General features: G+C 39.7%; 1 protein-coding gene and 1 non-coding gene across 4 annotated transcripts in view; both read right to left on the bottom strand.

Annotated features, from left to right (window-relative positions):
- Window positions 1–6,795: 6,795 nt before the first annotated feature.
- Window positions 6,796–20,077, bottom strand: part of LOC140494663 (uncharacterized) — a 58,307-nt gene continuing 45,025 nt past the window's right edge. For all 3 annotated transcript variants that reach the window (XM_072594096.1, XM_072594097.1, XM_072594098.1), the window contains 4 exons: window positions 17,441–17,588; window positions 14,993–15,136; window positions 13,799–13,869; window positions 6,796–7,648 (listed from right to left, as the gene is read on the bottom strand). In XM_072594096.1, the coding sequence (XP_072450197.1) occupies window positions 6,938–7,648; window positions 13,799–13,869; window positions 14,993–15,136; window positions 17,441–17,588 (1,074 nt within the window). In that variant the 3' untranslated portion in view covers window positions 6,796–6,937. The remainder of the gene's footprint in view (window positions 7,649–13,798; window positions 13,870–14,992; window positions 15,137–17,440; window positions 17,589–20,077) is intronic.
- Window positions 9,736–9,859, bottom strand: LOC140494880 (U6atac minor spliceosomal RNA). Its single transcript, XR_011964054.1, has one exon. It is a non-coding gene; the product is annotated as a U6atac minor spliceosomal RNA (small nuclear RNA).

Below are 20,077 nucleotides of genomic sequence, written 5' to 3'. Positions count from 1 at the left end.
ATGAAAAAAGTCTGAGCTCAGTCAACCTCTCTTCGTAAGATAAGCCTCCATTCCAGGCAGCATCCTGGTAAACCTCCTCTGAACCCTCTCCAAAGCATCCACATCTTTCCTATAATAGGGCCACCAGAACTGGACGCAGTATTCCAAGTGCGGTCCTACCAAAGTTTTATAGAGCTGCAACAAGATCTCACGGCTCTTAAACTCAATCCCCCTGTTAATGAAAGCCAAAACACCATATGCTTTCTTAACAACCCTGTCCACCTGGGTGGCAATTTTAAGGGATCTATGTACCTGCACACCAAGATCCCGCTGTTCCTCCACACTGCCAAGAATCCTGTCTTTAAACCTGTACTCAACTTTCAAGTTCGACCTTCCAAAATGCATCACCTCGCATTTATCCAGGTTGAACTCCATTTGCCACCTCTCAGCCCATCTCTGCATCCTGTCAATGTCACGCTGCAGCCTACAACAGTCCTCTATACTGTCAACGACACCTCCAAGCTTTGTGTCATCTGCAAATTTGCGAACCCATCCTTCAATCTACTCATCCAAGTCATTAATAAAAATTACAAAGAGTAGAGACCCAAGAACAGAGCCCTGTGGAACACCACTCACCACTGACTTCCAGGCAGAATATTTTTCTTCCACTACCACTCGCTGTCTCCTGTCGACCAGCCAATTCTGTATCCAGACAGCTAAATTTCCCTGTATCCTATTCCTCCTGACCTTTTGAACAAGTCTACCATGGGGAACCTTATCAAATGCCTTACTGAAGTCCATATACACAACATCCACCACTTGACCATCATCAACTTGTCTAGTAACATCCTCAAAGAACTCAATAAGATTTGTGAGGCATGACCTGCTCCTCACAAAGCCGTGCTGACTGCATTTAATCAAGCCGTGCTCTTCCAGATGGTCATAAATCCTATCCCTCAGAGTCCTTTCTAACACTTTGCAACAGACGTGAGACTGACTGGTCTGTAATTGACAGGGATTTCCCTATTTCCTTTCTTGAAGAGAGGAATTACATTTTGCCTCCCTCCAGTCCTTCGGTACGACTCCGGTGGAGAATGAGGATGCAAAGATTTTCGCAAGCGGCGAAGCAGTCACATTTCTCGCTTTCCAAAGCAGCCGAGGACAAGTCTGGTCTGGCCCTGGCGACTTGTCAATCTTAATATTTGTCAAAATTTTCAACACATCAGCTTCCTCAATCTCTATCCATTGCAGCATGCTTACCTGCTCCTCAATGGTTTCATTCACTACAAGGTCCTTTTCTTTAGTAAAGACAGAAGCAAAAAACTCATTTAGGGCTTCCCCTACCTCTTCAGACTCTATACACAAGTTCCCTATGCTATCCCTGATCTGCCCTACTCTTTCTTTGATCATTCTCTTATTCCTCACATACGTGTAAAATGCCTTTGGATTCTCCCTAATCCTTCCTGCCAAGCCTTTCTCGTGCCCCCTCCTGGCTCTCCTCAGACCATTTTTGAGCTCCTTCTTTGCCTGCCTGTAATCGTCTAGAGCTGAGCAAAACCCTTTCCTTGCTCCACCTTACGTAAGCTGCCTTCTTTCTTTTGACGAGAAGCTCCTCTGCTCTCGTCATCCAAGGTTCCTTTATCTTACCCCTTCTTGCCTGTCTCAGAGGAACACATTTATGCATTAATTCTCAATTGCTTAGGTCTGGCTACATGAGAATTCATGTCATTCAGAACAATTCACATTCTGGGAATGATGAGCACCATAAAAAAAAAGCAGAAATCATTGTAGACAGATGTTATTATTCAATTAACAAAAATATCAATACTTTAAATACTTCATGTATTTTAGAGCAGCCAGTAATTTATATTCTTTCCAGCACCATACAGTGTGGAATAAGAATCTAGGCTGTTAATAGGTTCAAAACTTGACAATTATTATAAACATCTATAAGGGAAATAAAACATGGGGACAACAGACAATGGGAAAAGCAGAGGCAGATAGGCAGACACATGGCAATAACAATAGATACTGGATTAGTGGTGCTGGAAGAGCACAGCAGTTCAGGCAGCATCCAACGAGCAGCGAAATCAACGTTTCGGGCAAAAGCCCTTCATCAGGAATAAAGGCAGTGAGCCTGAAGCATGGAGAGATAAGCTAGAGGAGGGTAGGGGTGGGGAGAGAGTAGCATAGAGTACAATGGGTGAGTGGGGGAGGAGATGAAGGTGATAGGTCAAGGAGGAGAGGGTGGAGTGGATAGGTGGAAAAGAAGATAGGCAGGTCGGACAAGTCAAGGAGACAGTAACTGAGCTGCAAGTTTGAAACTAGGATGAGGTGGGGGAAGGGGAAATGAGGAAGCTGTTGAAGTCCACATTGATGCCCTGGGGTTGAAGTGTTCCGAGGCGGAAGATGAGGCGTTCTTCCTCCAGGCGCGGGTGGTGAGGGAGCGGCGGTGAAGGAGGCCCAGGACCTCCATGTCCTCGGCAGAGTGGGAGGGGGAGTTGAAATGTTGGGCCACGGGGCGGTTTGGTTGATTGGTGCGGGTGTCTCGGAGATGTTCCCTAAAGCGCTCTGCTAGGAGGTGCCCAGTCTCCCCAATGTAGAGGAGACCACATCGGGAGCAACGGATACAATAAATGATATTGGTAGATGTGCAGGTGAAACTTTGATGGATGTGGAAGGTCCCTTTAGGGCCTTGGATAGAGGTGAGATAGATATACCAGAAAGAGGGCAGAAGGATGGACAGACAAGTAAGATAAGCAGGACATGTTTCAGATTGACTTGGAAGTGCCGGTGTTGGACTGGGGTGGACAAAGTTAACAATCACACAATACCAGGTTATAGTCCAATAGGTTTATTTGGAAGCACTCACTTTCAGAGTGCTGCTCCTTCATCAGGTGGTTGTAGCAGCACTCTGAAAGCTAGTGCTTCCAAATAAACCTGTTGGACTTTAACCTGGTGTTGTGTGATTTTTAACCATATTTCAGATTGCTTAGATTTAGAATTTTTATAAGGTGCTTAAAGGGTAAACCTTCTTTTGTGGATATGTTAATTTACTTTGAAAGTGGCCTATCATTCAGGAGCAATTGATTCCAGTTTTCCCTGTGGGCAACAGCCTGATGAAGCAATTATTGACAACAATGCATTTTGCAGAAATTTTTAAACCAAAAAGGGCATAAGATGGAAGTTTTCCATTTTTACTTAACCTGGTTTATCATGTGAGATTCATGGAGTACTGACATGGCTCTGAATGACATTTCTCAAACAATCTTCTCATGAATTATGCTGAGACACTCTTGAGCCCTTTGCATGGAATCAAATAGATGGAGAGACAGGAGTTCTTAGCACTGTTGGGAGCTTCTGGCATTCCTGCCAACTTTGTCACATTTAAAGCCCAGTTGTACACAACGACAAATGCTGCAAGCCTAGAATTACCACTCACACTGTGATACTTAACTGTTATCACTGAGGACATGGCCCAGAGTATGGGAAAGCTTGCTCCCTGCACTTTGGACAGATACCTGGAAGTGTTGATGGACAAACTGGTGGAGAAGAGAGCAGCCCTTTTTCCTATGGACTGTCATTGTAGGCCTCACCACCAAATTAAGCCAAACCTAAACTGCAGCCTTGGTCATAGCTGCGTTTGGGTGAAGTGGGACAACTTTAGTGCAGAAAAGCAATCAATGATCTTCTGTGTCCCATAATGGTAAATGCCATCATCATTTCTCAGAACCTTCACACTCACTGAGCCACTAGTTCTGCCTCTACACATACCTCTTGCAAGGTTTCTAGATTACAATTCTCGCTATTGCAAGCATCATATTAATTCAACAGTTCTCACCCACCATGTCCTCTGAAACCATTAGCCTTGCTGCCTTCTGAACTTCCCACTCTGTCACTGGGGACACCTCACCACTTCTTACGTTCATGCATTCCCACTAAATCCAGTTCTATTCACTTCAATCAGACTCCTGTCTCATTTCAGGATAAACTGACCCAGCTGGGACTGATGTCTCCACAGCTCCCAATGCTCAGACTGCTTGCACTTGGCCTGAAGGTCTGATCATGCCCAAACCCCAGACTAGAAGAACATAGATGCTCAGATTTTGCTAAGACTAACTGCCCTGACTGACCTAGGCCAATACTTTTGGCTGATAACTGATGAGCCCCTTTGACTGACTCTGATGACATCCCCAGACCATCTATAATTCCCTTTTTCTCCACAATGGATTACTCTGCTTTGACTTTCAAACACAATCATTTGCTTGAAGCTCATGCAGAGTGTTTGTTGTGTAAATTACTGGCTCATGTTAAAGGTGTGAGGTTAACATAACAGTGAAGCACTGTGACATGTTCACACCCTTGACTGTGTAAACACCCCAGTGACACAAGCTGCCTGCCTCTCCATCTGCACTGAAGAGAAATTCATGCACAGAGGATGGCAGCCTGTAACAGCACACAGAGTGTCTTGTGTTCTCAGAAAGCAATGTTGACCACATATAGGCTGACAGCCAATAAGTCAGTGCTGAAGATGTTGAACATATACTAAGAAAACAATGTGAACCAGACAGTGGCTAGCAGCTACAAGTGAGTGGGCACTAAGAAAGAAAGCTAAAAGCCATATGATATATCCTGTGTAAGTGTGTGGTAGATGCATTCTGTGTGGCCCTGCATGAATGGTAATCTGGCAGCAAAGGTTTCCCTAATTTTTTTTCTGCTGCGCAGACCTCTAAGATCAGCGCATAGTAGCAGCTTCTGGAAGTGGAAGTCAGTGCATCAGCAAACCAATTGGTGTATGGGGATCCTCCCAGTGGCTGCACAGCTTACAGGGAATGTTGCTTGGCAGAAGTATGCAAGTCGTGGTGCTTGTGAGCCCCAAAGCAAAGTGTTAAAGGATTGAAATGGTGTGTATGTGTTGGACTGACAGCAGGCACAATGAAGTGATGTGACTGATGATTTGCCAAAGGCAAATGTGAACAAAATGCTGAGGAGGATGGAGTCCATGGAGCATGCATGATTCCAAAACATTGAGCTCAAAATCTTTAATGCTATTTCTCTCTACACAGTTGCTGTGTTTCTCCAGCACTTTCTGTTATTTGTCTTTCAGATTTCCAGCATCCGAAACATTTTACTTTTATTTGAGCATGCAGGGACATTGTTGTGAAGAAGCAGTCGGATCGTGTCAGGGGAAACCATTCATTGAGCTGCAGCTGCAGATCTGAGTACCCACTTTGATTTCTGCGTCACGAATTTGCACCACCTAGTTTCTCGGAGAATAGAAAATGACACACAAATAAGGCATGTTGGGGCCATAATTAGATACAAATTCAGGAAGTAAGGTGTTCATTTTCAAAGGATGGCATTGTAGCTCAGTGGTTAGCGCTGCTGCCTCACAGCACCAGGGACCCGGTTTGATTCCACCCTTGGTCGACCATCTGTGCGGAGTTTGCACATTCTCCCCGTGTTTGTGTGGGTTTTCTCTGAATGCTCTGGTTTCCTCCCACAGTTCAAAGATGTGCAGGTTAGATGGATTGGCCATTCTAAATTGCCCATCATCTCCAGGGATTTGCAGGCTAGATGGATTAGCCATGGGAAATGCAGGTTTAGAGGATTAGGGTATTTGGAGGGTTGTTGCAGACTTGATGAGCTTCTATGTATGGATTCTGTGATCATGAAATTGCTATAAGCTTGAATGGAAAATCATAAAACCCTTTCTCAATGTCAAGACTCTGAATTTTTCATTCTCACATCATTGCTCACATCACACCAGGGAAAAGGGGAAAATTCCATCCATGGACCATAAACAGAGTTTAAACTATATAATCCATAAAGAGAGAGCATAAAAGCACATAAATAATGGATTCAGCTTCAGCAGATCCTAATATAACAATAATAAAGAAAGAAACCCTGATATTCATTACATCTATTCATCCCAGTATTGTGAACATACATATTTAGATTAGATTAGATTAGATTAGATTACTTACAGTGTGGAAACAGGCCCTTCGGCCCAACAAGTCCACACCGCCCCGCCGAAGCGTAACCCACCCATACCCCTACATCTACATCTACCCCTTACCTAACACTACAGACAATTTAGCACGGCCAATTCACCTGACCTGCACATCTTTGGACTGTGGGAGGAAACCGGAGCACCTGGAGGAAACCCACGCAGACACGGGAAGAACGTGCAAACTCCACACAGTCAGTCGCCTGAGGCGGGAATTGAACCCGGGTCTCCAGCGCTGTGAGGCAGCAGTGCTAACCACTGTGCCACCGTGCCGCCCACAAATATTTACTGCCACCAAAATAAAAATTGAAGGCCAGAGCTGGGCTGTGCAGTGCTATAATACTGAAGCTACAATGTTACTGTCTGAGGGTATTTGATAGAGGGCCTATTAGTTGGGATAAGAAATTAAGACAGTTTTAGCCAGAATATTTACCACAGCTGCAGATCTGAGTACCCACTTTAATTTCTGTGACACGAATTTGCACCACCTAGTTTCTTGGAGACTAGAAAATGACACACAAATAAGGCATGTCTAATCCACTGACAGACTAAGAGAATTTGAAACACACAGTGCAGTATACTCGGGTGTGTAATTCAACAAACAGGAATCTCAAAGTGAATATACCATTTGCTCTCGACAATTCCTTGCTCCGGTGTGGAAATTACTGAGTTACACACCACTGCCTCATTATACAGCTGTACTTGGTTTAGATAATTTGAGTGCCTGTGAGGCAGTGTTAAAAATGTTAACTTCACACACAAATAAATAATCCTTTTTGACACAAGGAGATTTTTATTTGGTGCAATAATAGCTGTAATTTTATTTAGAAACATTGCACTTCACTGATATAAACTAACATTTCTGTTTAGTCATTTCAGACAAGGTGGAAATATTTTCTAGTCATTGCAACTCATCACAAATACATCTAAGTTGGAACTTGAACCTAATTAGTCATGTTTTCTACTTTCTTTGAATTTATTTTTACCGAAGTGTTTTCCCATGCCACCCTTCTTGTAAATGCTTTCACCTCCATAATGCTTACTGCGTTTGAATACTCTGTACTTACTATATTCTTTATGCACTTTATAATCATGTTTTTTGTTGTCATCTTGCTTAATGAAATACTTGTGCTTCTCAAAGTCTTTATAATGGCCTTGGTGTTTGTTGTATGTTCCTTGTTTCACATTTTTCTCATGTCTTCTTGGAAAATCGACCTGATTAAATTTACTCCCCTTATCGCATCCCTCTTCTTTGCCCTTGGAAAGCTTCTTGCCATCACCTTCTTTGAAGTGCTGCTCTTGATAGCCCTGGTGGCCCCTGTGTTTTTCCTCCTTGTGTTCCTTTTTGAAGTACTTATCATCTTTCTTTTCAAATTCAGGCTTGTGATCTTTTCTGTCCTTACTGGACCTGGTTTCTGAGTCTTTATCTTTTGGCTTATATCCACTTTTAATGCTTTTGATCTCCTTAATGTATGCAGAGATCTGTTTTTTATCAGCTGCCTCAACCTTGCAGCCTCCTGGCTTTCCTTTCAGGGTGGTACATGTCTTTTTCAAATCTGTTCTGACAGGAGTTTGAGGAGGAAGCTTCTTCTCAAGTTCATTGATGGCTTTCTCAGTTTCTGTGATCGCTATCTGATCCTCTAGCATAGTCCTTTCTGCCTGGTGAGAAAAAAAAAATGCTCTGAAGAAATGTTACCATCCAGTGGTCTGACCAATATTTATCCACCAATTAACATCAGTAAAACAACTTAGTTTGTCTTTACATGTTGTTGTTTCTAAGAGCTTACTGAGCACAAATTAGCTGCTGTGTTTCCTACATTACAACGGTGACCACCATTCAAAACTATTTAATGGGCTGTAAAGCAATTTGGGAACACTGAGATTGTGAAAGATATAATAAAAGGCAAGACGTTTTAAAAAAATCACAGGCAGCTGAAGGGGGAAGGTGCTGAACAGAGGAACATACTTGTAAGACCAAGAATAAATTCACAGTTTCATTTTGGCCTGGATCCTCTCATATGTCACATATATCTTGTTATCACTCAGTATAAGCCAGTCAGGAAAATAAGATCAGGAGGAGACCATTCAGCACCTTGAGTCCATTCTGGCATTCAATTAAAACATGGCTGATCTGTAATCTAAGTCCAAATACCTGTACCCAGATATCCCCAATATCACTTAATAACCTTGGTTAACTGAAACATGTCAATCTAAGATTTAGAACATAGAAAAGTACAGCACAGAACAGGCCCTTCGACCCATGATGTTGTGCAGAGGATTAATCCTAATGTAAAATAACCTAACCTAACCTTCGCATCCCTCAATTCATTGCTGTCCATGTGCATGTCCAGCAGTTGCTTAAATGTCCCTAATGACTCTGCTTCCACCACCACCACTGGCAACGCATCCCATGCATTCACAACTCTCTGCATAAAGAACCTAACTCTGACATCCCCTCTATACCTTTCTCCTAATATCTTAAAACTATGACTCCTTGTGTCAGTCAATCCTGCCCTGGGGAAAAGTCTCTGGCTATTGACTCTCATTTCCTTGATTTGGAGATGCCGGTGTTGGACTAATTTCCTTGTATACCTCAATCAGGTCACCTCTCTTCCTCTTTCTCTCTAGAGAGAAAAGTCCAAGTTTAGTCAACCTGTCTTCATAAGACAAGCCCTCCAGTCCAGGCAGCATCCTGGTAAACCGTCTTTGCACCCTCTCATAAGTCCCTGTATCTTTCCTATAATAGGGCGAGCAGAACTGGACACAATATTCCAAGTGTGGTCTCACCAGGGACTTGTAGACCTGTAGCAAAACCTCGCGGCTCTTAAACTTGATCCATCTCTTAAACTCAATCCCCCATTTAGAATAAACAATTGATCCAGCAACAACGCTATTTGGAAGTATGGTCCAAATTTTCATTGGTATGGTGACTCAGTGGTTAGCATTGCTGCCTCACGGTACCAGGGACACGGGCTTGATTCCAACCTTTGGCCAATGTCTATGTGGAGTTTCTCCCTGTGTTTGCATGGGTGTGCTCCAGTTTCCTCCCATAGTCCAAAGATGTACTGGTTAGGTGGATTGGCCATAGGAACGCAGGGATAGGATGGGTCTGGGTGGAATGCTCTCCAGAGGGTTGGTGTGGACTCAATGGTCTGCTTCCACACTATAGGGATTCTATGAGTCAATTTCACTGCTGAGAGGCCTGGCTCTGTTTCTACACCATGTCTTAGAGTCTTCTAATTTTCAGCCAAAATTGTTTATCTCTATCTACCCTGTTAGTTCTCTTTACGTTTTGAAAACTAAATTCCAGGAATCTCTAGTTTGTGTAATCTTTCCTAATTTAATGCTTGAAATCTATGTATCATTCTGGTCATTGCAGTCCCTCATACATTAATATATCCTTCCTCATGTGCAGTGTCCAGAATTGAACTGGTGCAAGTTTAACTATTTGTATGACTACAGTATGATGTCTGTTTATTTGTATTCAAGTCCCCTAGATAAAGGGACATTAGGATCATATGCATTCCATAACAGCATGTTTTGCTGAAAGCAATTTCATACAATATAAAATTTTATATTATTTAGAGCAAAAGAGGGAAAGTTCCCCTGACTTTTTTTTTACTTTAACCTACTTTTCTAATCAACCTATTCATGATGTTATTACATTCATCTGGAGCAGGTAGGTCTTGAACCCCAGACTCCCAGTCCAGGGGTAGGGACACTACCACTGCATGACAAGAGGACCCCCAATACAATTAGATGCCAGTAAGCAGATGGTAATGCCTTAATGATTTGTGTGTTGTAAAGTCACGTGAACCCCTGCGATCCTTATCAAGCAGAGTGCTAACCTTTTCTCCTTACATACAACATTAATCTCCTTTATATTTTTTCAGAACTGACTTCTCTAGTGTGCATTGAAATTGCTATAATATTTTATGTTTAGACTTTTTGAAAGCATTGGGTCAACACGAAAGACTGACACATAGTTTGAAGGAATAGGAAACGTAAGTTGTAATTTGGCAAATGAATCAGTTAAAATGAATGGAACGTACTAAGGCCGGTATTGGAGTGCCTAACATTTCTGATCTATTTGAATTACCTGGAATCAGAAATGCACTAAATGTTGGTGAGCATTGCAAATGACCCTAAACTGAGGGTGAATGAGTTTAGGGAATATCGAAACTAATTAAAGAATTACAGAAGGTCCTCTGAAATGTTCATGAGTGGACAGAATCACAAAGATTAAAAATCAATACAGATATAATCAAGGTGATAAATACATTGAAAATAAAAGTGATCACTGAGTAAACTTAGAAGGTTTACTTGTATTAACATGCTGATTTCAAGACAATATATGCTATATCTTTCTGTTTAGGGAAGCATTTTCTTCACAAAAATGATTGTGATCATGGAAGTTCAACATACATAAATTTTAGTCAAAATTGTCTGTTTCAATGTTACCACTATATTTAGGATAATTACTAAAGTGCAGACATTTGCAAGTTCTACATTTAAATATTAAAAATCAAAGCAGTTGCCTGGAATAATGTTTACTTTATTGTTACTGTAGCAACTAGTGGCCAACATTTCAAGAGTTTAAAAATAACAAATCAAACAATCTGATATCTTAGCATGCAACATCTATGTAGAAAATATTACGTCCTGCAGTCATATTTTGTCATTTTCCCATGTCAGATTTTCCCATTGTTAATCACTATCTTAACCTTTTGGCTGTTAAACAACTATTGTAATTTCATGCTCTGCCACTGATGTCACTAGAGTTCTTCTGTTTCATGTTTCCTAGCTTGGAAGGTGGAGAAAATTTGTTGCACTGGCCATTTCACCTTCTAAAGTTGTCACAAACTTTGCTAGTTAACTAATCACTGCTATAAAATCAGATTTTTACACAGAACCAAGGATAGAGTACACCACTGATGCTGAAAATTTGGAATAAAAATGCAAAATATTGGCAATAGTCAGTGGATCATGTCTGATACATTTCCCTCTCCACAGATAACAGCTGATCTGACTATTTCAGCATTTTCTGACAGGTAATATGGGTGGTATTTTTCTTTCCTTAGAGATATCAAGAAAGGTGGAAAGATGAAGAAATAATTGGATGAATTTGACATGGATAGAAACTTGCTCCCTTCTCATCAACTCTACCATTAAATGCTACTGAAAATGGATGACTTTCTTGACTCACCACTCACCTTAAGTGATCAATTGATGGCTACTGAATAGTTTCAATTCACCATCTCCCCGAAATACCTGTCTCCCTGGTGGATGGTAGGAAAGGTGGCTAGTTTCATGATCTGAAAATCAGGTTGACCTGCCTATTAATTTTCGCTGCCAATTACCCCAAATCTGGGAAAGTCAGAGGCAAGGATAGGGGTCAAAGATGGATGGTCTCTCAGAATCACCTCTGACCCTTGTCTCCAACCCTATGTGCACACAGAACCAAGGATAGAGTACACCACTGATGCTGAAAATTTGGAATAAAAATGCAAAATATTGGCAATAGTCAGTGGATCATGTCTGATACATTTCCCTCTCCACAGATAACAGCTGATCTGACTATTTCAGCATTTTCTGACAGGTAATATGGGTGGTATTTTTCTTTCCTTAGAGATATCAAGAAAGGTGGAAAGATGAAGAAATAATTGGATGAATTTGACATGGATAGAAACTTGCTCCCTTCTCATCAACTCTACCATTAAATGCTACTGAAAATGGATGACTTTCTTGACTCACCACTCACCTTAAGTGATCAATTGATGGCTACTGAATAGTTTCAATTCACCATCTCCCCGAAATACCTGTCTCCCTGGTGGATGGTAGGAAAGGTGGCTAGTTTCATGATCTGAAAATCAGGTTGACCTGCCTATTAATTTTCGCTGCCAATTACCCCAAATCTGGGAAAGTCAGAGGCAAGGATAGGGGTCAAAGATGGATGGTCTCTCAGAATCACCTCTGACCCTTGTCTCCAACCCTATGTGCCGCATCCAACAACACAAAGAGAAAATGCCTTACCATCTCATCACTGGATTCCCTCAGAGTAGGTCTTGAATCATGGTCCTTAGGGTATAGAAACTAATTGGCTGACATCTTCTGGCAACTTGACACCAGTATCAAAGTGTCTGATAGGGCAAGAAGCTTGCTATGTGCTGCCTATTAGTTTGTAATGAGCTGATTGGTGTGTCGTACAGAGAATTATTTCATCAGAGGGTATGATGTGTCAGTCACCACCTTATACATCACACTAACAGAGATGAAAAATATCTGTACTCTAGTAATTGCCTTAAATATAGTGGTAATATTGAAACAGACAAATGTTTACTAATATTTATGTATGTTGGACTGCCATGAAAGAGAGAGTGAATTCTATCTGTGTGCCATTTTCCAATTACCCCAACCTCTAGCCAGTTTCATCTACAGATTATTCATTCTGATCCTGTTAACTTCCACCACAGAGAGGGGTTCTATTGTAGAATGAAGAGATTGAGTGTGCCAACATGTGTAAAGATTCCTGTTTCAATGCCAGAAATTTTGAAAGTTGTGATGATGAACTTATACTTTGTAAAGCAGCTCACCCTTGGTAGCATATGGATGACCAGCCTTCTGTTCCATCACCAAGACTGACTCGACTCACAGGAGAGGACCACCATAAGGCACATGTGCCTATAAGGGTAACTATTGTAAGAACCACTACAGACTTAGGAAGGTTTTGCTGCTGAATTAAGATGGGAGGATTTTTGCAGTGGACTCCTTCTGTGCATCATGCACAGTTGTAGCACAGCTTTGCTACACAACAGTATCTTAAACCCAAACCCCTCTCTTTGGCTGCATCATTCCCGCCAGGCAGCTAAAATCTAAGTTGGCCCATAATTATTAATTCTTGGTTTAATCCTCAATCTGGTAAATCTTGTTTTTACCCAGCTTTGACCTAGTACAAATTTTGATCCTTTATTGAGTCCACTCTTGTTTAATATTTGTTATCTGCTTTTTCTACCTATAGTTCTTTTGCTTTATAGTGTCATCCTTTATCTTCCCTGGTTTGTGTTTTTCCTCTTCACTAAGAGTCTATACTTCTTATTCAATCTTTTTATTCCCTATTTATAATTTCACACCTTTGTCAACTGCTCAACACAACCCAGTAGATTTCCCTCCTTAAACCCAAATTCAGTTTAATAAATTGACTAACATTAAACACTTCGAATACCAATGTTCATATGTCACAGATGCTATTGCGAGAAATCATAGTAGCAACAAAGTTGATTGTCCTGACTAATTTACTAGATAATATGACGGTAGGGGGATGCTTCACTCACAGTTTTATCATCAAAGTTATGGTATTTATCAATAAATTTAGAAACTGAATCAACATATTAATCAACAGATTTTCTGATGGTAAGAGGAGTTAAAGATTATTATTTCTAGTTTCATTAACAGACTTCAAAAAGTTCCAATATTTTGAAGGCGATTTACAATCTTTTGTTCACATGTAAATAGGTTGGAATTATTGATAGCTACAAATTTAATATTAAAATTCAAAAACGCTGACAGAGAAACTATATTTAACATTTGTTCAAGGGAAGCCAGACGGTCAATTTTCTAGTAAAACATGCAGCCAAATACAATAATACAATCACTAAATAATATTGGATTGTCATATCTACTAATGGGTTCACAGCAATTATGATATTCACTTCTGCCTTTATAGGAAAATGCAAAATATGATATAATATTTCAAGATCATTTTAAAATGGATATCATACATTTTTGTACATTTTAAAGAAGCCTTCTTACCAATTTCAAATCTTCATTATCAAGAAAGTCACTGTCAGAATACACCAACATATCGTCTACTTCAAAAACACCTGTGAAAATAGTCTGTGTGAGACAACCATCTAAACAATGTAATAAAAGCAAAATACTGTGAATGTTGGAAATTTGAAGCAGAACATGCAAATCTGAAGAAGGGTCATATTGGATGTAAAATGTTAACTGTTTCTCTCTCCACAAATACAGTTGAATTTATTCAGCCTTTTCTATTTTCGTTTCATTTAGACAGAATCTTATGTCGAGGTCCAAGTGCAACATTCAATCCACGGGAAAGCCATTCCCATCATTTCACCTATTATTTTCTCTTTAAAAAGATTAACCCTTCATGTGTGTTTTTATGATGGTATTAGGTCACAGGTTGAGCTGAATTCATTGAAGAGAAAGCTGGACATGCTTCTGGTCCACGTGGATGTCGCTACTTACAAAACAATAGGGGCAAGACTTTACAATTTGTTTTCAACATGTAATCACAGGAAAACCCTATCACCAAGTCAAGAAAGCCCACTAGATCATGTGCCAATCAGGCACGTAAGTGCTCACTCTGTGGGCTTTTCAGCATGTCATGTCCTCAGGGAACAATGTCCTGCCTTACTTGATCAGTCAGAGACCAGCAGGTGCTGTGGTCAGCAGTGTGCTCCTTTAGTCAAGGAAGTTGCTGGCTTCACCTCAGTCAACAAGGGACAGAACCATTTTCAGTGATGGGGGAAGCTTCCAGGAGTGGGGCGGGGAGGTGGGGGGGGGGGGGGAGGGTAAGTGGTGGGGGGAAGGTGGTGGAGGGAGGTGGTGGGGGGGAGTGGATTCAAGAGAGATGGGGGGAAAGGCAAGAGGTGTTTTCCATCACTACCTATACCCTGATCCTCCAAAGATGTGAAGGTTAGGTGGATTGGCCATGCTAAATTGTCCATAGTGTCTAGGGATGTACAGGCTATGTGGATTAGCCATGGGAAATGTGAGGTTAAAAGATGGGTCTGGGTGGAATGCTCTTCAAAGAGTTGGTATGGGTTGAATGGTCTGTTTCCACACTGTAGGATTCTCTATATCATATATTGAACAACTTGTGTTTTTATATCACTACATTCATGACTGTGTAACCTGGAGTTTGAATTATTCTATCCACTCAGAAGATTCAAAATTTTAAAAATATCATGGAACGCTTACCTACAATCAACTGGACACCCATGCTGAACACCACAAATGCTGCAGCAACTATAATGCATCGATTTAAGGTGATTTGTGCCCAAGGGTCCTCTTCAGCAATCTGCTTTGCTTGAATTCTTTCAACAGCCTCTTTTTGCAACTTCACTGACAAAGGAAGGACAAAAATAAATGTTTACTTCCCTCCCTATTTTTGGTCACTGTGCTTTCTCATTGCTTCCTTTCATGAGTTAGTGGTAGTAGAAAGAAAATGAATCAGAGAAAAGAAATCTGCTCACAACAAATAGTTTGTATAAAATACATGGAAAAAGTTAGATATATCCATGCAAAATCATAAGAAATTCAAAGCTCCAGAATTGACTTGGAACTTTCCCAGGTAGATTTTTTTTGGTTTGCAGTTAACATTGGGTTTGAAAAGTGGTCACACAATTTGTTATTTATGACACCCACTTAATTTTAAAGGCCTATTCAATTTCCTGACTATGCTTTGAACTGGCAAGGTAAAGACTCACCAGTTTATGGTTAATTATACTAAAATCCAACTTATTTATAATTGTTTTGCTACAGTTAAAATTATACCCATTTATTGTAAAGAAAATTAAAACTTTGAAGTCTGATGTTCATAAATCACATCACACAATCCCTATGTATTGAGAAATGGTGATAAAGCATTTAATTGTATATAAATAGTTTGCCAAAATTTCTGGTTGCAATTAAATGTTCAGATTCGATGGTTAACAGAAAATCTAGAATTAATTTCACATAAAGCAAATTACTGTTTTTGTACCATCAGGATTTTCTATTAAAAAGCATATTTCTTAATAATTAGATATTAAGGTAATTTCCCAGTGTCTACATTGATACAGTGCTCACCAAAAGAGAAAATGCTGGAAAATCTCAGCAGGTCTGGCAGCATCTGTAAGCAGAGAAAAGAGCTGACGTTTTGAGTCTAACTGGCCCTTTGACAAAGCACCCTTTCTAACTGACCCTTTCTCTTTTGGTTTCAGATTCCAGCGTCCGCAGTAATTTGCTTTTATTGGTACAGTGCTCAATCATGTCACTGCACTGATGATATTGGTATTTCTTCATGAAAATGAATTTAATGTTTTTGCAATAAGACTTGTAGCAGCCTTTTGTGATATCTATGAACCTGTTTTTTCTATTTCCTTTCCTGTTTTAATGGGAATTTAAGAGTGCCATTTGTCTTGTGCTTCTTGGAGGAAGAAGAGAAAAGACTGTACAGCAAAATAAGCTGTTGCATCAAACTGAATCTGTGCTCACCTATCAGTATTCTACCAATACATACATACGCAGCTATGTAGTTACCCAGAACTGATTAAATGGGACTTGAGATCATTGGACTGGCATCCACTGCAAACCCATTTCCAGCCAACATATACCATTGGGTTGGTAATGTCAGAGGAGCAATGTTCAGTTAAATGTTTAAATCCACTTCCTTTGCCTCAGTTCTGGTTGTGATTCCAAGATTGAGTTCAGTTGAGAAGAAATTATGTTATAGTTCTCAAACGGAAGTTGTAGTCATGAGTTGCTGAACTATGAGATGAGATCACAAGCCTGAAAGTTCCCAGTCATGTTATGATTTTAGAGTATACACTGTTCACTTTGTTATTTTTTTAAATTTAAACCACAGGAAGTACAGCTGTTCAAAATCAGTCTACATCATTAAGTTTGTAGGGCATTTATATTAAAGGTCTAACAATTAAGAATTTGTGACTGAATATTTGAAAATTCTATTGGAAGCACTTCATAGAAAATTTTACATGTAGCTCTAAAAGTGTTATGATACAAAGAATTTCCAGCTGGCAAACAACTACATATTTAAATATTAAAGATGTCAGTGGGTAAGCTACTGTTAGACAGTTTCAAATATCAAAAGTAAGATTTATGTAAATAAGTTAATTTAGAAGTTTTTTTCCTCTGGCCAATACATATTCTATATAATATAATTATTACTATTGTTTTAATCTGTATGCGTTATTTGATGTAAATTTGGCTTCCCTGTCAGTAAAACCATCATATAGTGGGGATGAAAACATTGAGATTTCATCAGAGTCCCTTCGAGTGCCATTGTTGCTACCTGAGTAGTTTGCACAGTGCACATCATTGAGAAGGATGAAGATTGCTGCGTGGACTGTGCAGGCAGTGGTCTTTAATGCAGCCTTCCTTGATAAATCAATTGGCTCTTTTTAGAGACTGCTGTATGAAATGATTACTCTCCAAAAGGTCTTGCTCTCCCTGATCATCAAAGAATCGTTTTCATTAAAAGAGAGCATAACAATTTCAATCAGGTCCTAATTGGCACAGTTCAGAAAATTTACAACTTGGAGTTCAACTTGTACTTAAACTTAGCATGTAACAACTTTTTTAATGCAATATTCTTTCCCTTCTGTTTTTAACAGTGAATCATAAGGTGGTCTTTCTTTGCATTACCTTCCTCTGGCTTCTTACTGCTCAGTTTTCTATCCTTTTGTGCTTCAGTACTTGATTTTTGTCTGGCCATTTGTCTATCACGTGCACCCTTATATTTTTCTGCCTTTACTTCCTCAATTTGTAACTCATCTTCTTCCTTTTCTGTGTCCTGCAAAAAAGTACATAATTATATCATAAAACCTTGTTGGGCAAGGCCAAAAGAAGAACTTCTTATGAGCACAAATATCTTATTCCATGTTGGCATTATCCATTAGTACTAGCATGATATAGAGAGAAAGTAGATGAGCGACATCAGTTTTACTTGAGTACTAGATATCAATCTTGGCTCAATGCTATAACTCCTGTCTTGGAGGAAGAAAATTGCAGCTTCAAATGTCACTCTAGAGGCTTGAACATATAATCTGAAGAACTGGTCTCCATCAACCTTGGATTTATTCAATATCCACGGGTCCTTGGGGTAGACAACTTAAAAGATTCACCACCTTCTGACAGAAAGTACTTCCCTTCATCGCCATCTTAAATGGGCAACCCCTTATTCTGAAACTTTGTCTACCAGTCCTCGACTCTTCCTTCTCAGGGTCTATCCTATCAAGAATTTTATATATTTCGAAAAGGTCACCTTTCATTCTCATTAATTAGCATAGGCAGAACTAACTGATACTTCATAATTTTGACAGCTCAATCATCCCTGTAATCAACTAAGTAAAACTTGCCTTAAATGCAAGTATCCCTCCTTAAATAAAAAGACTAGTGCTAAATGCAGTACAAGTGTGCGATCTTACTAACATATGTAAAGTTGTAACAAGACTTCCCAACTTTCATACTGCATCCCATTTGCCATTGTTATGGACAAGGAGGAGTCAGAACTGTAACCCTACCCTAATTCTTCATAACTTTTTGAAAAGGAAGATTAGATTAGATTAGATTACTTACAGTGTGGAAACAGGCCCTTCGGCCCAACAAGTCCACATCGCCCCGCCAAAGCGTAACCCACCCATACATCTACATCGACCCCTTACCTAAACTATGGGCAATTTAGCATGGCCAATTCACTTGACCTGCACATCTTTGGAAGATGTCATTATTAGTTAAGCCCCGAGCATGTGATCAATTTTTAACTAACAGCAAGCTTTCTTGGGTTTAAATAAGGAAGATTACTTGTTCACACATTTACCATGAAAATGTAATGCTATGTCATTCACTCATATATGGGCACAAACACTTGAGAAAAATACAGCTCAAGAGAATAATGCACTTTTACAAGTTATAAACAAAAGAATTACTCTTAATTCATATGTTTGGTTCATCTTAGTAAAAATATGCATTGCAGATTTCGTAAAGGGGCATATCATTTCAAATGATAATTTTGCTGTTTTTCAAAGATTAACTGGATCCTCCAGCATCCCTGTCCCAGTTCTGGAGTAATAGGATTCATTATTTGTAGCCAGTTTTAGTTAGATGATTAATACTGACTAATACATTCCTGATGAAGGGCTCCGGCCTGAAACGTCGATTTTCCTGCTCTTTGGATGCTGCCTGACCTGCTGTGCTTTTCCAGCAACACTCTAACCTTGACTCTAATCTCCAGCATCTGCAGTCCTTACTTTTGCCTAATACATTTGTTAACCATGATTGCTCTTTCTAAAAATTAATCTGCCTGAATATATTATGATTTTCTAAATGCGTTGTTACCACTTTCGTAATAATTTACTTGATGCATCTTGAACATCCATTCTCAAATCACGCATTATCCTAAATTTGGAGGCTAGTTCTAGAAAATAAAGAATGGATGATGGCATTCACACCTATTTATAGTGAACAGGTTTCTGTAGCTCTCTTATCTGAGTCTGAAAGTACGTTGATTCTGAGTTTAGGGTAAGTCCATAAATAATTACAAGTGTAAATTTCACAAATGAACCTTCTCTTGATATGTAAATTTAAAGGGGAACCCGCCCAAAGCAAATTAATTAGGTCTTTCTGGAAACCTGAGGTAAAAACAATGACTGCAGATGCTGGAAAGCAAATACTGGATTAGTGGTGCTGGAAGAGCACAGCAGTTCAGGCAGCATCCAACGAGCAGTGAAATCGACGTTTCGGGCAAAAGCCCTTCATCAGGAATAAACCTGAGCCAGTCTATGGAGAAATAGGTTTTGAGACTTTTTTTTAAGAAGACAAATCCAGCTAATTCTATACCAAATACAGTCCATTTTTAGAGTTACGAATCTGACAACAAAGTTTGGACATGACATCTAAAGGTGAGTGTTCTATTTGCCTTCTTAGTTACTCGCTCTTAAGCCATTCTAAAGTTGTGTGTCTCATATTTGAGGGTATCAGATTCCTCTCTACTGCAGCAAACTGCAATTACTATTTAAGTAATATTTTCTTGTCTATTTTTCCTACCACTATGGATGATGTCACATATTCCACACTATACTTACACTATCAGCTAAATCACTACTCATTCATTTAACTTCCTCACAACTTATTTTTCCACCTGACTTTGTATCATCAGCAAATATGGATTCAATGCACTTGATTCCTCCAACCAAGTCATTAGTATAGATTGTAAATAGCTGAGACCCCAATGCTTATCCCTGTGGCATTCCATAATTACAGTTTGCCAACATATAATACATT

Source organism: Chiloscyllium punctatum, chromosome 24, assembly GCF_047496795.1.
Source record: "Chiloscyllium punctatum isolate Juve2018m chromosome 24, sChiPun1.3, whole genome shotgun sequence".
Classification (NCBI taxonomy): domain Eukaryota; kingdom Metazoa; phylum Chordata; class Chondrichthyes; order Orectolobiformes; family Hemiscylliidae; genus Chiloscyllium; species Chiloscyllium punctatum.
This window is presented reverse-complemented; position numbering and strand designations above follow the sequence as displayed.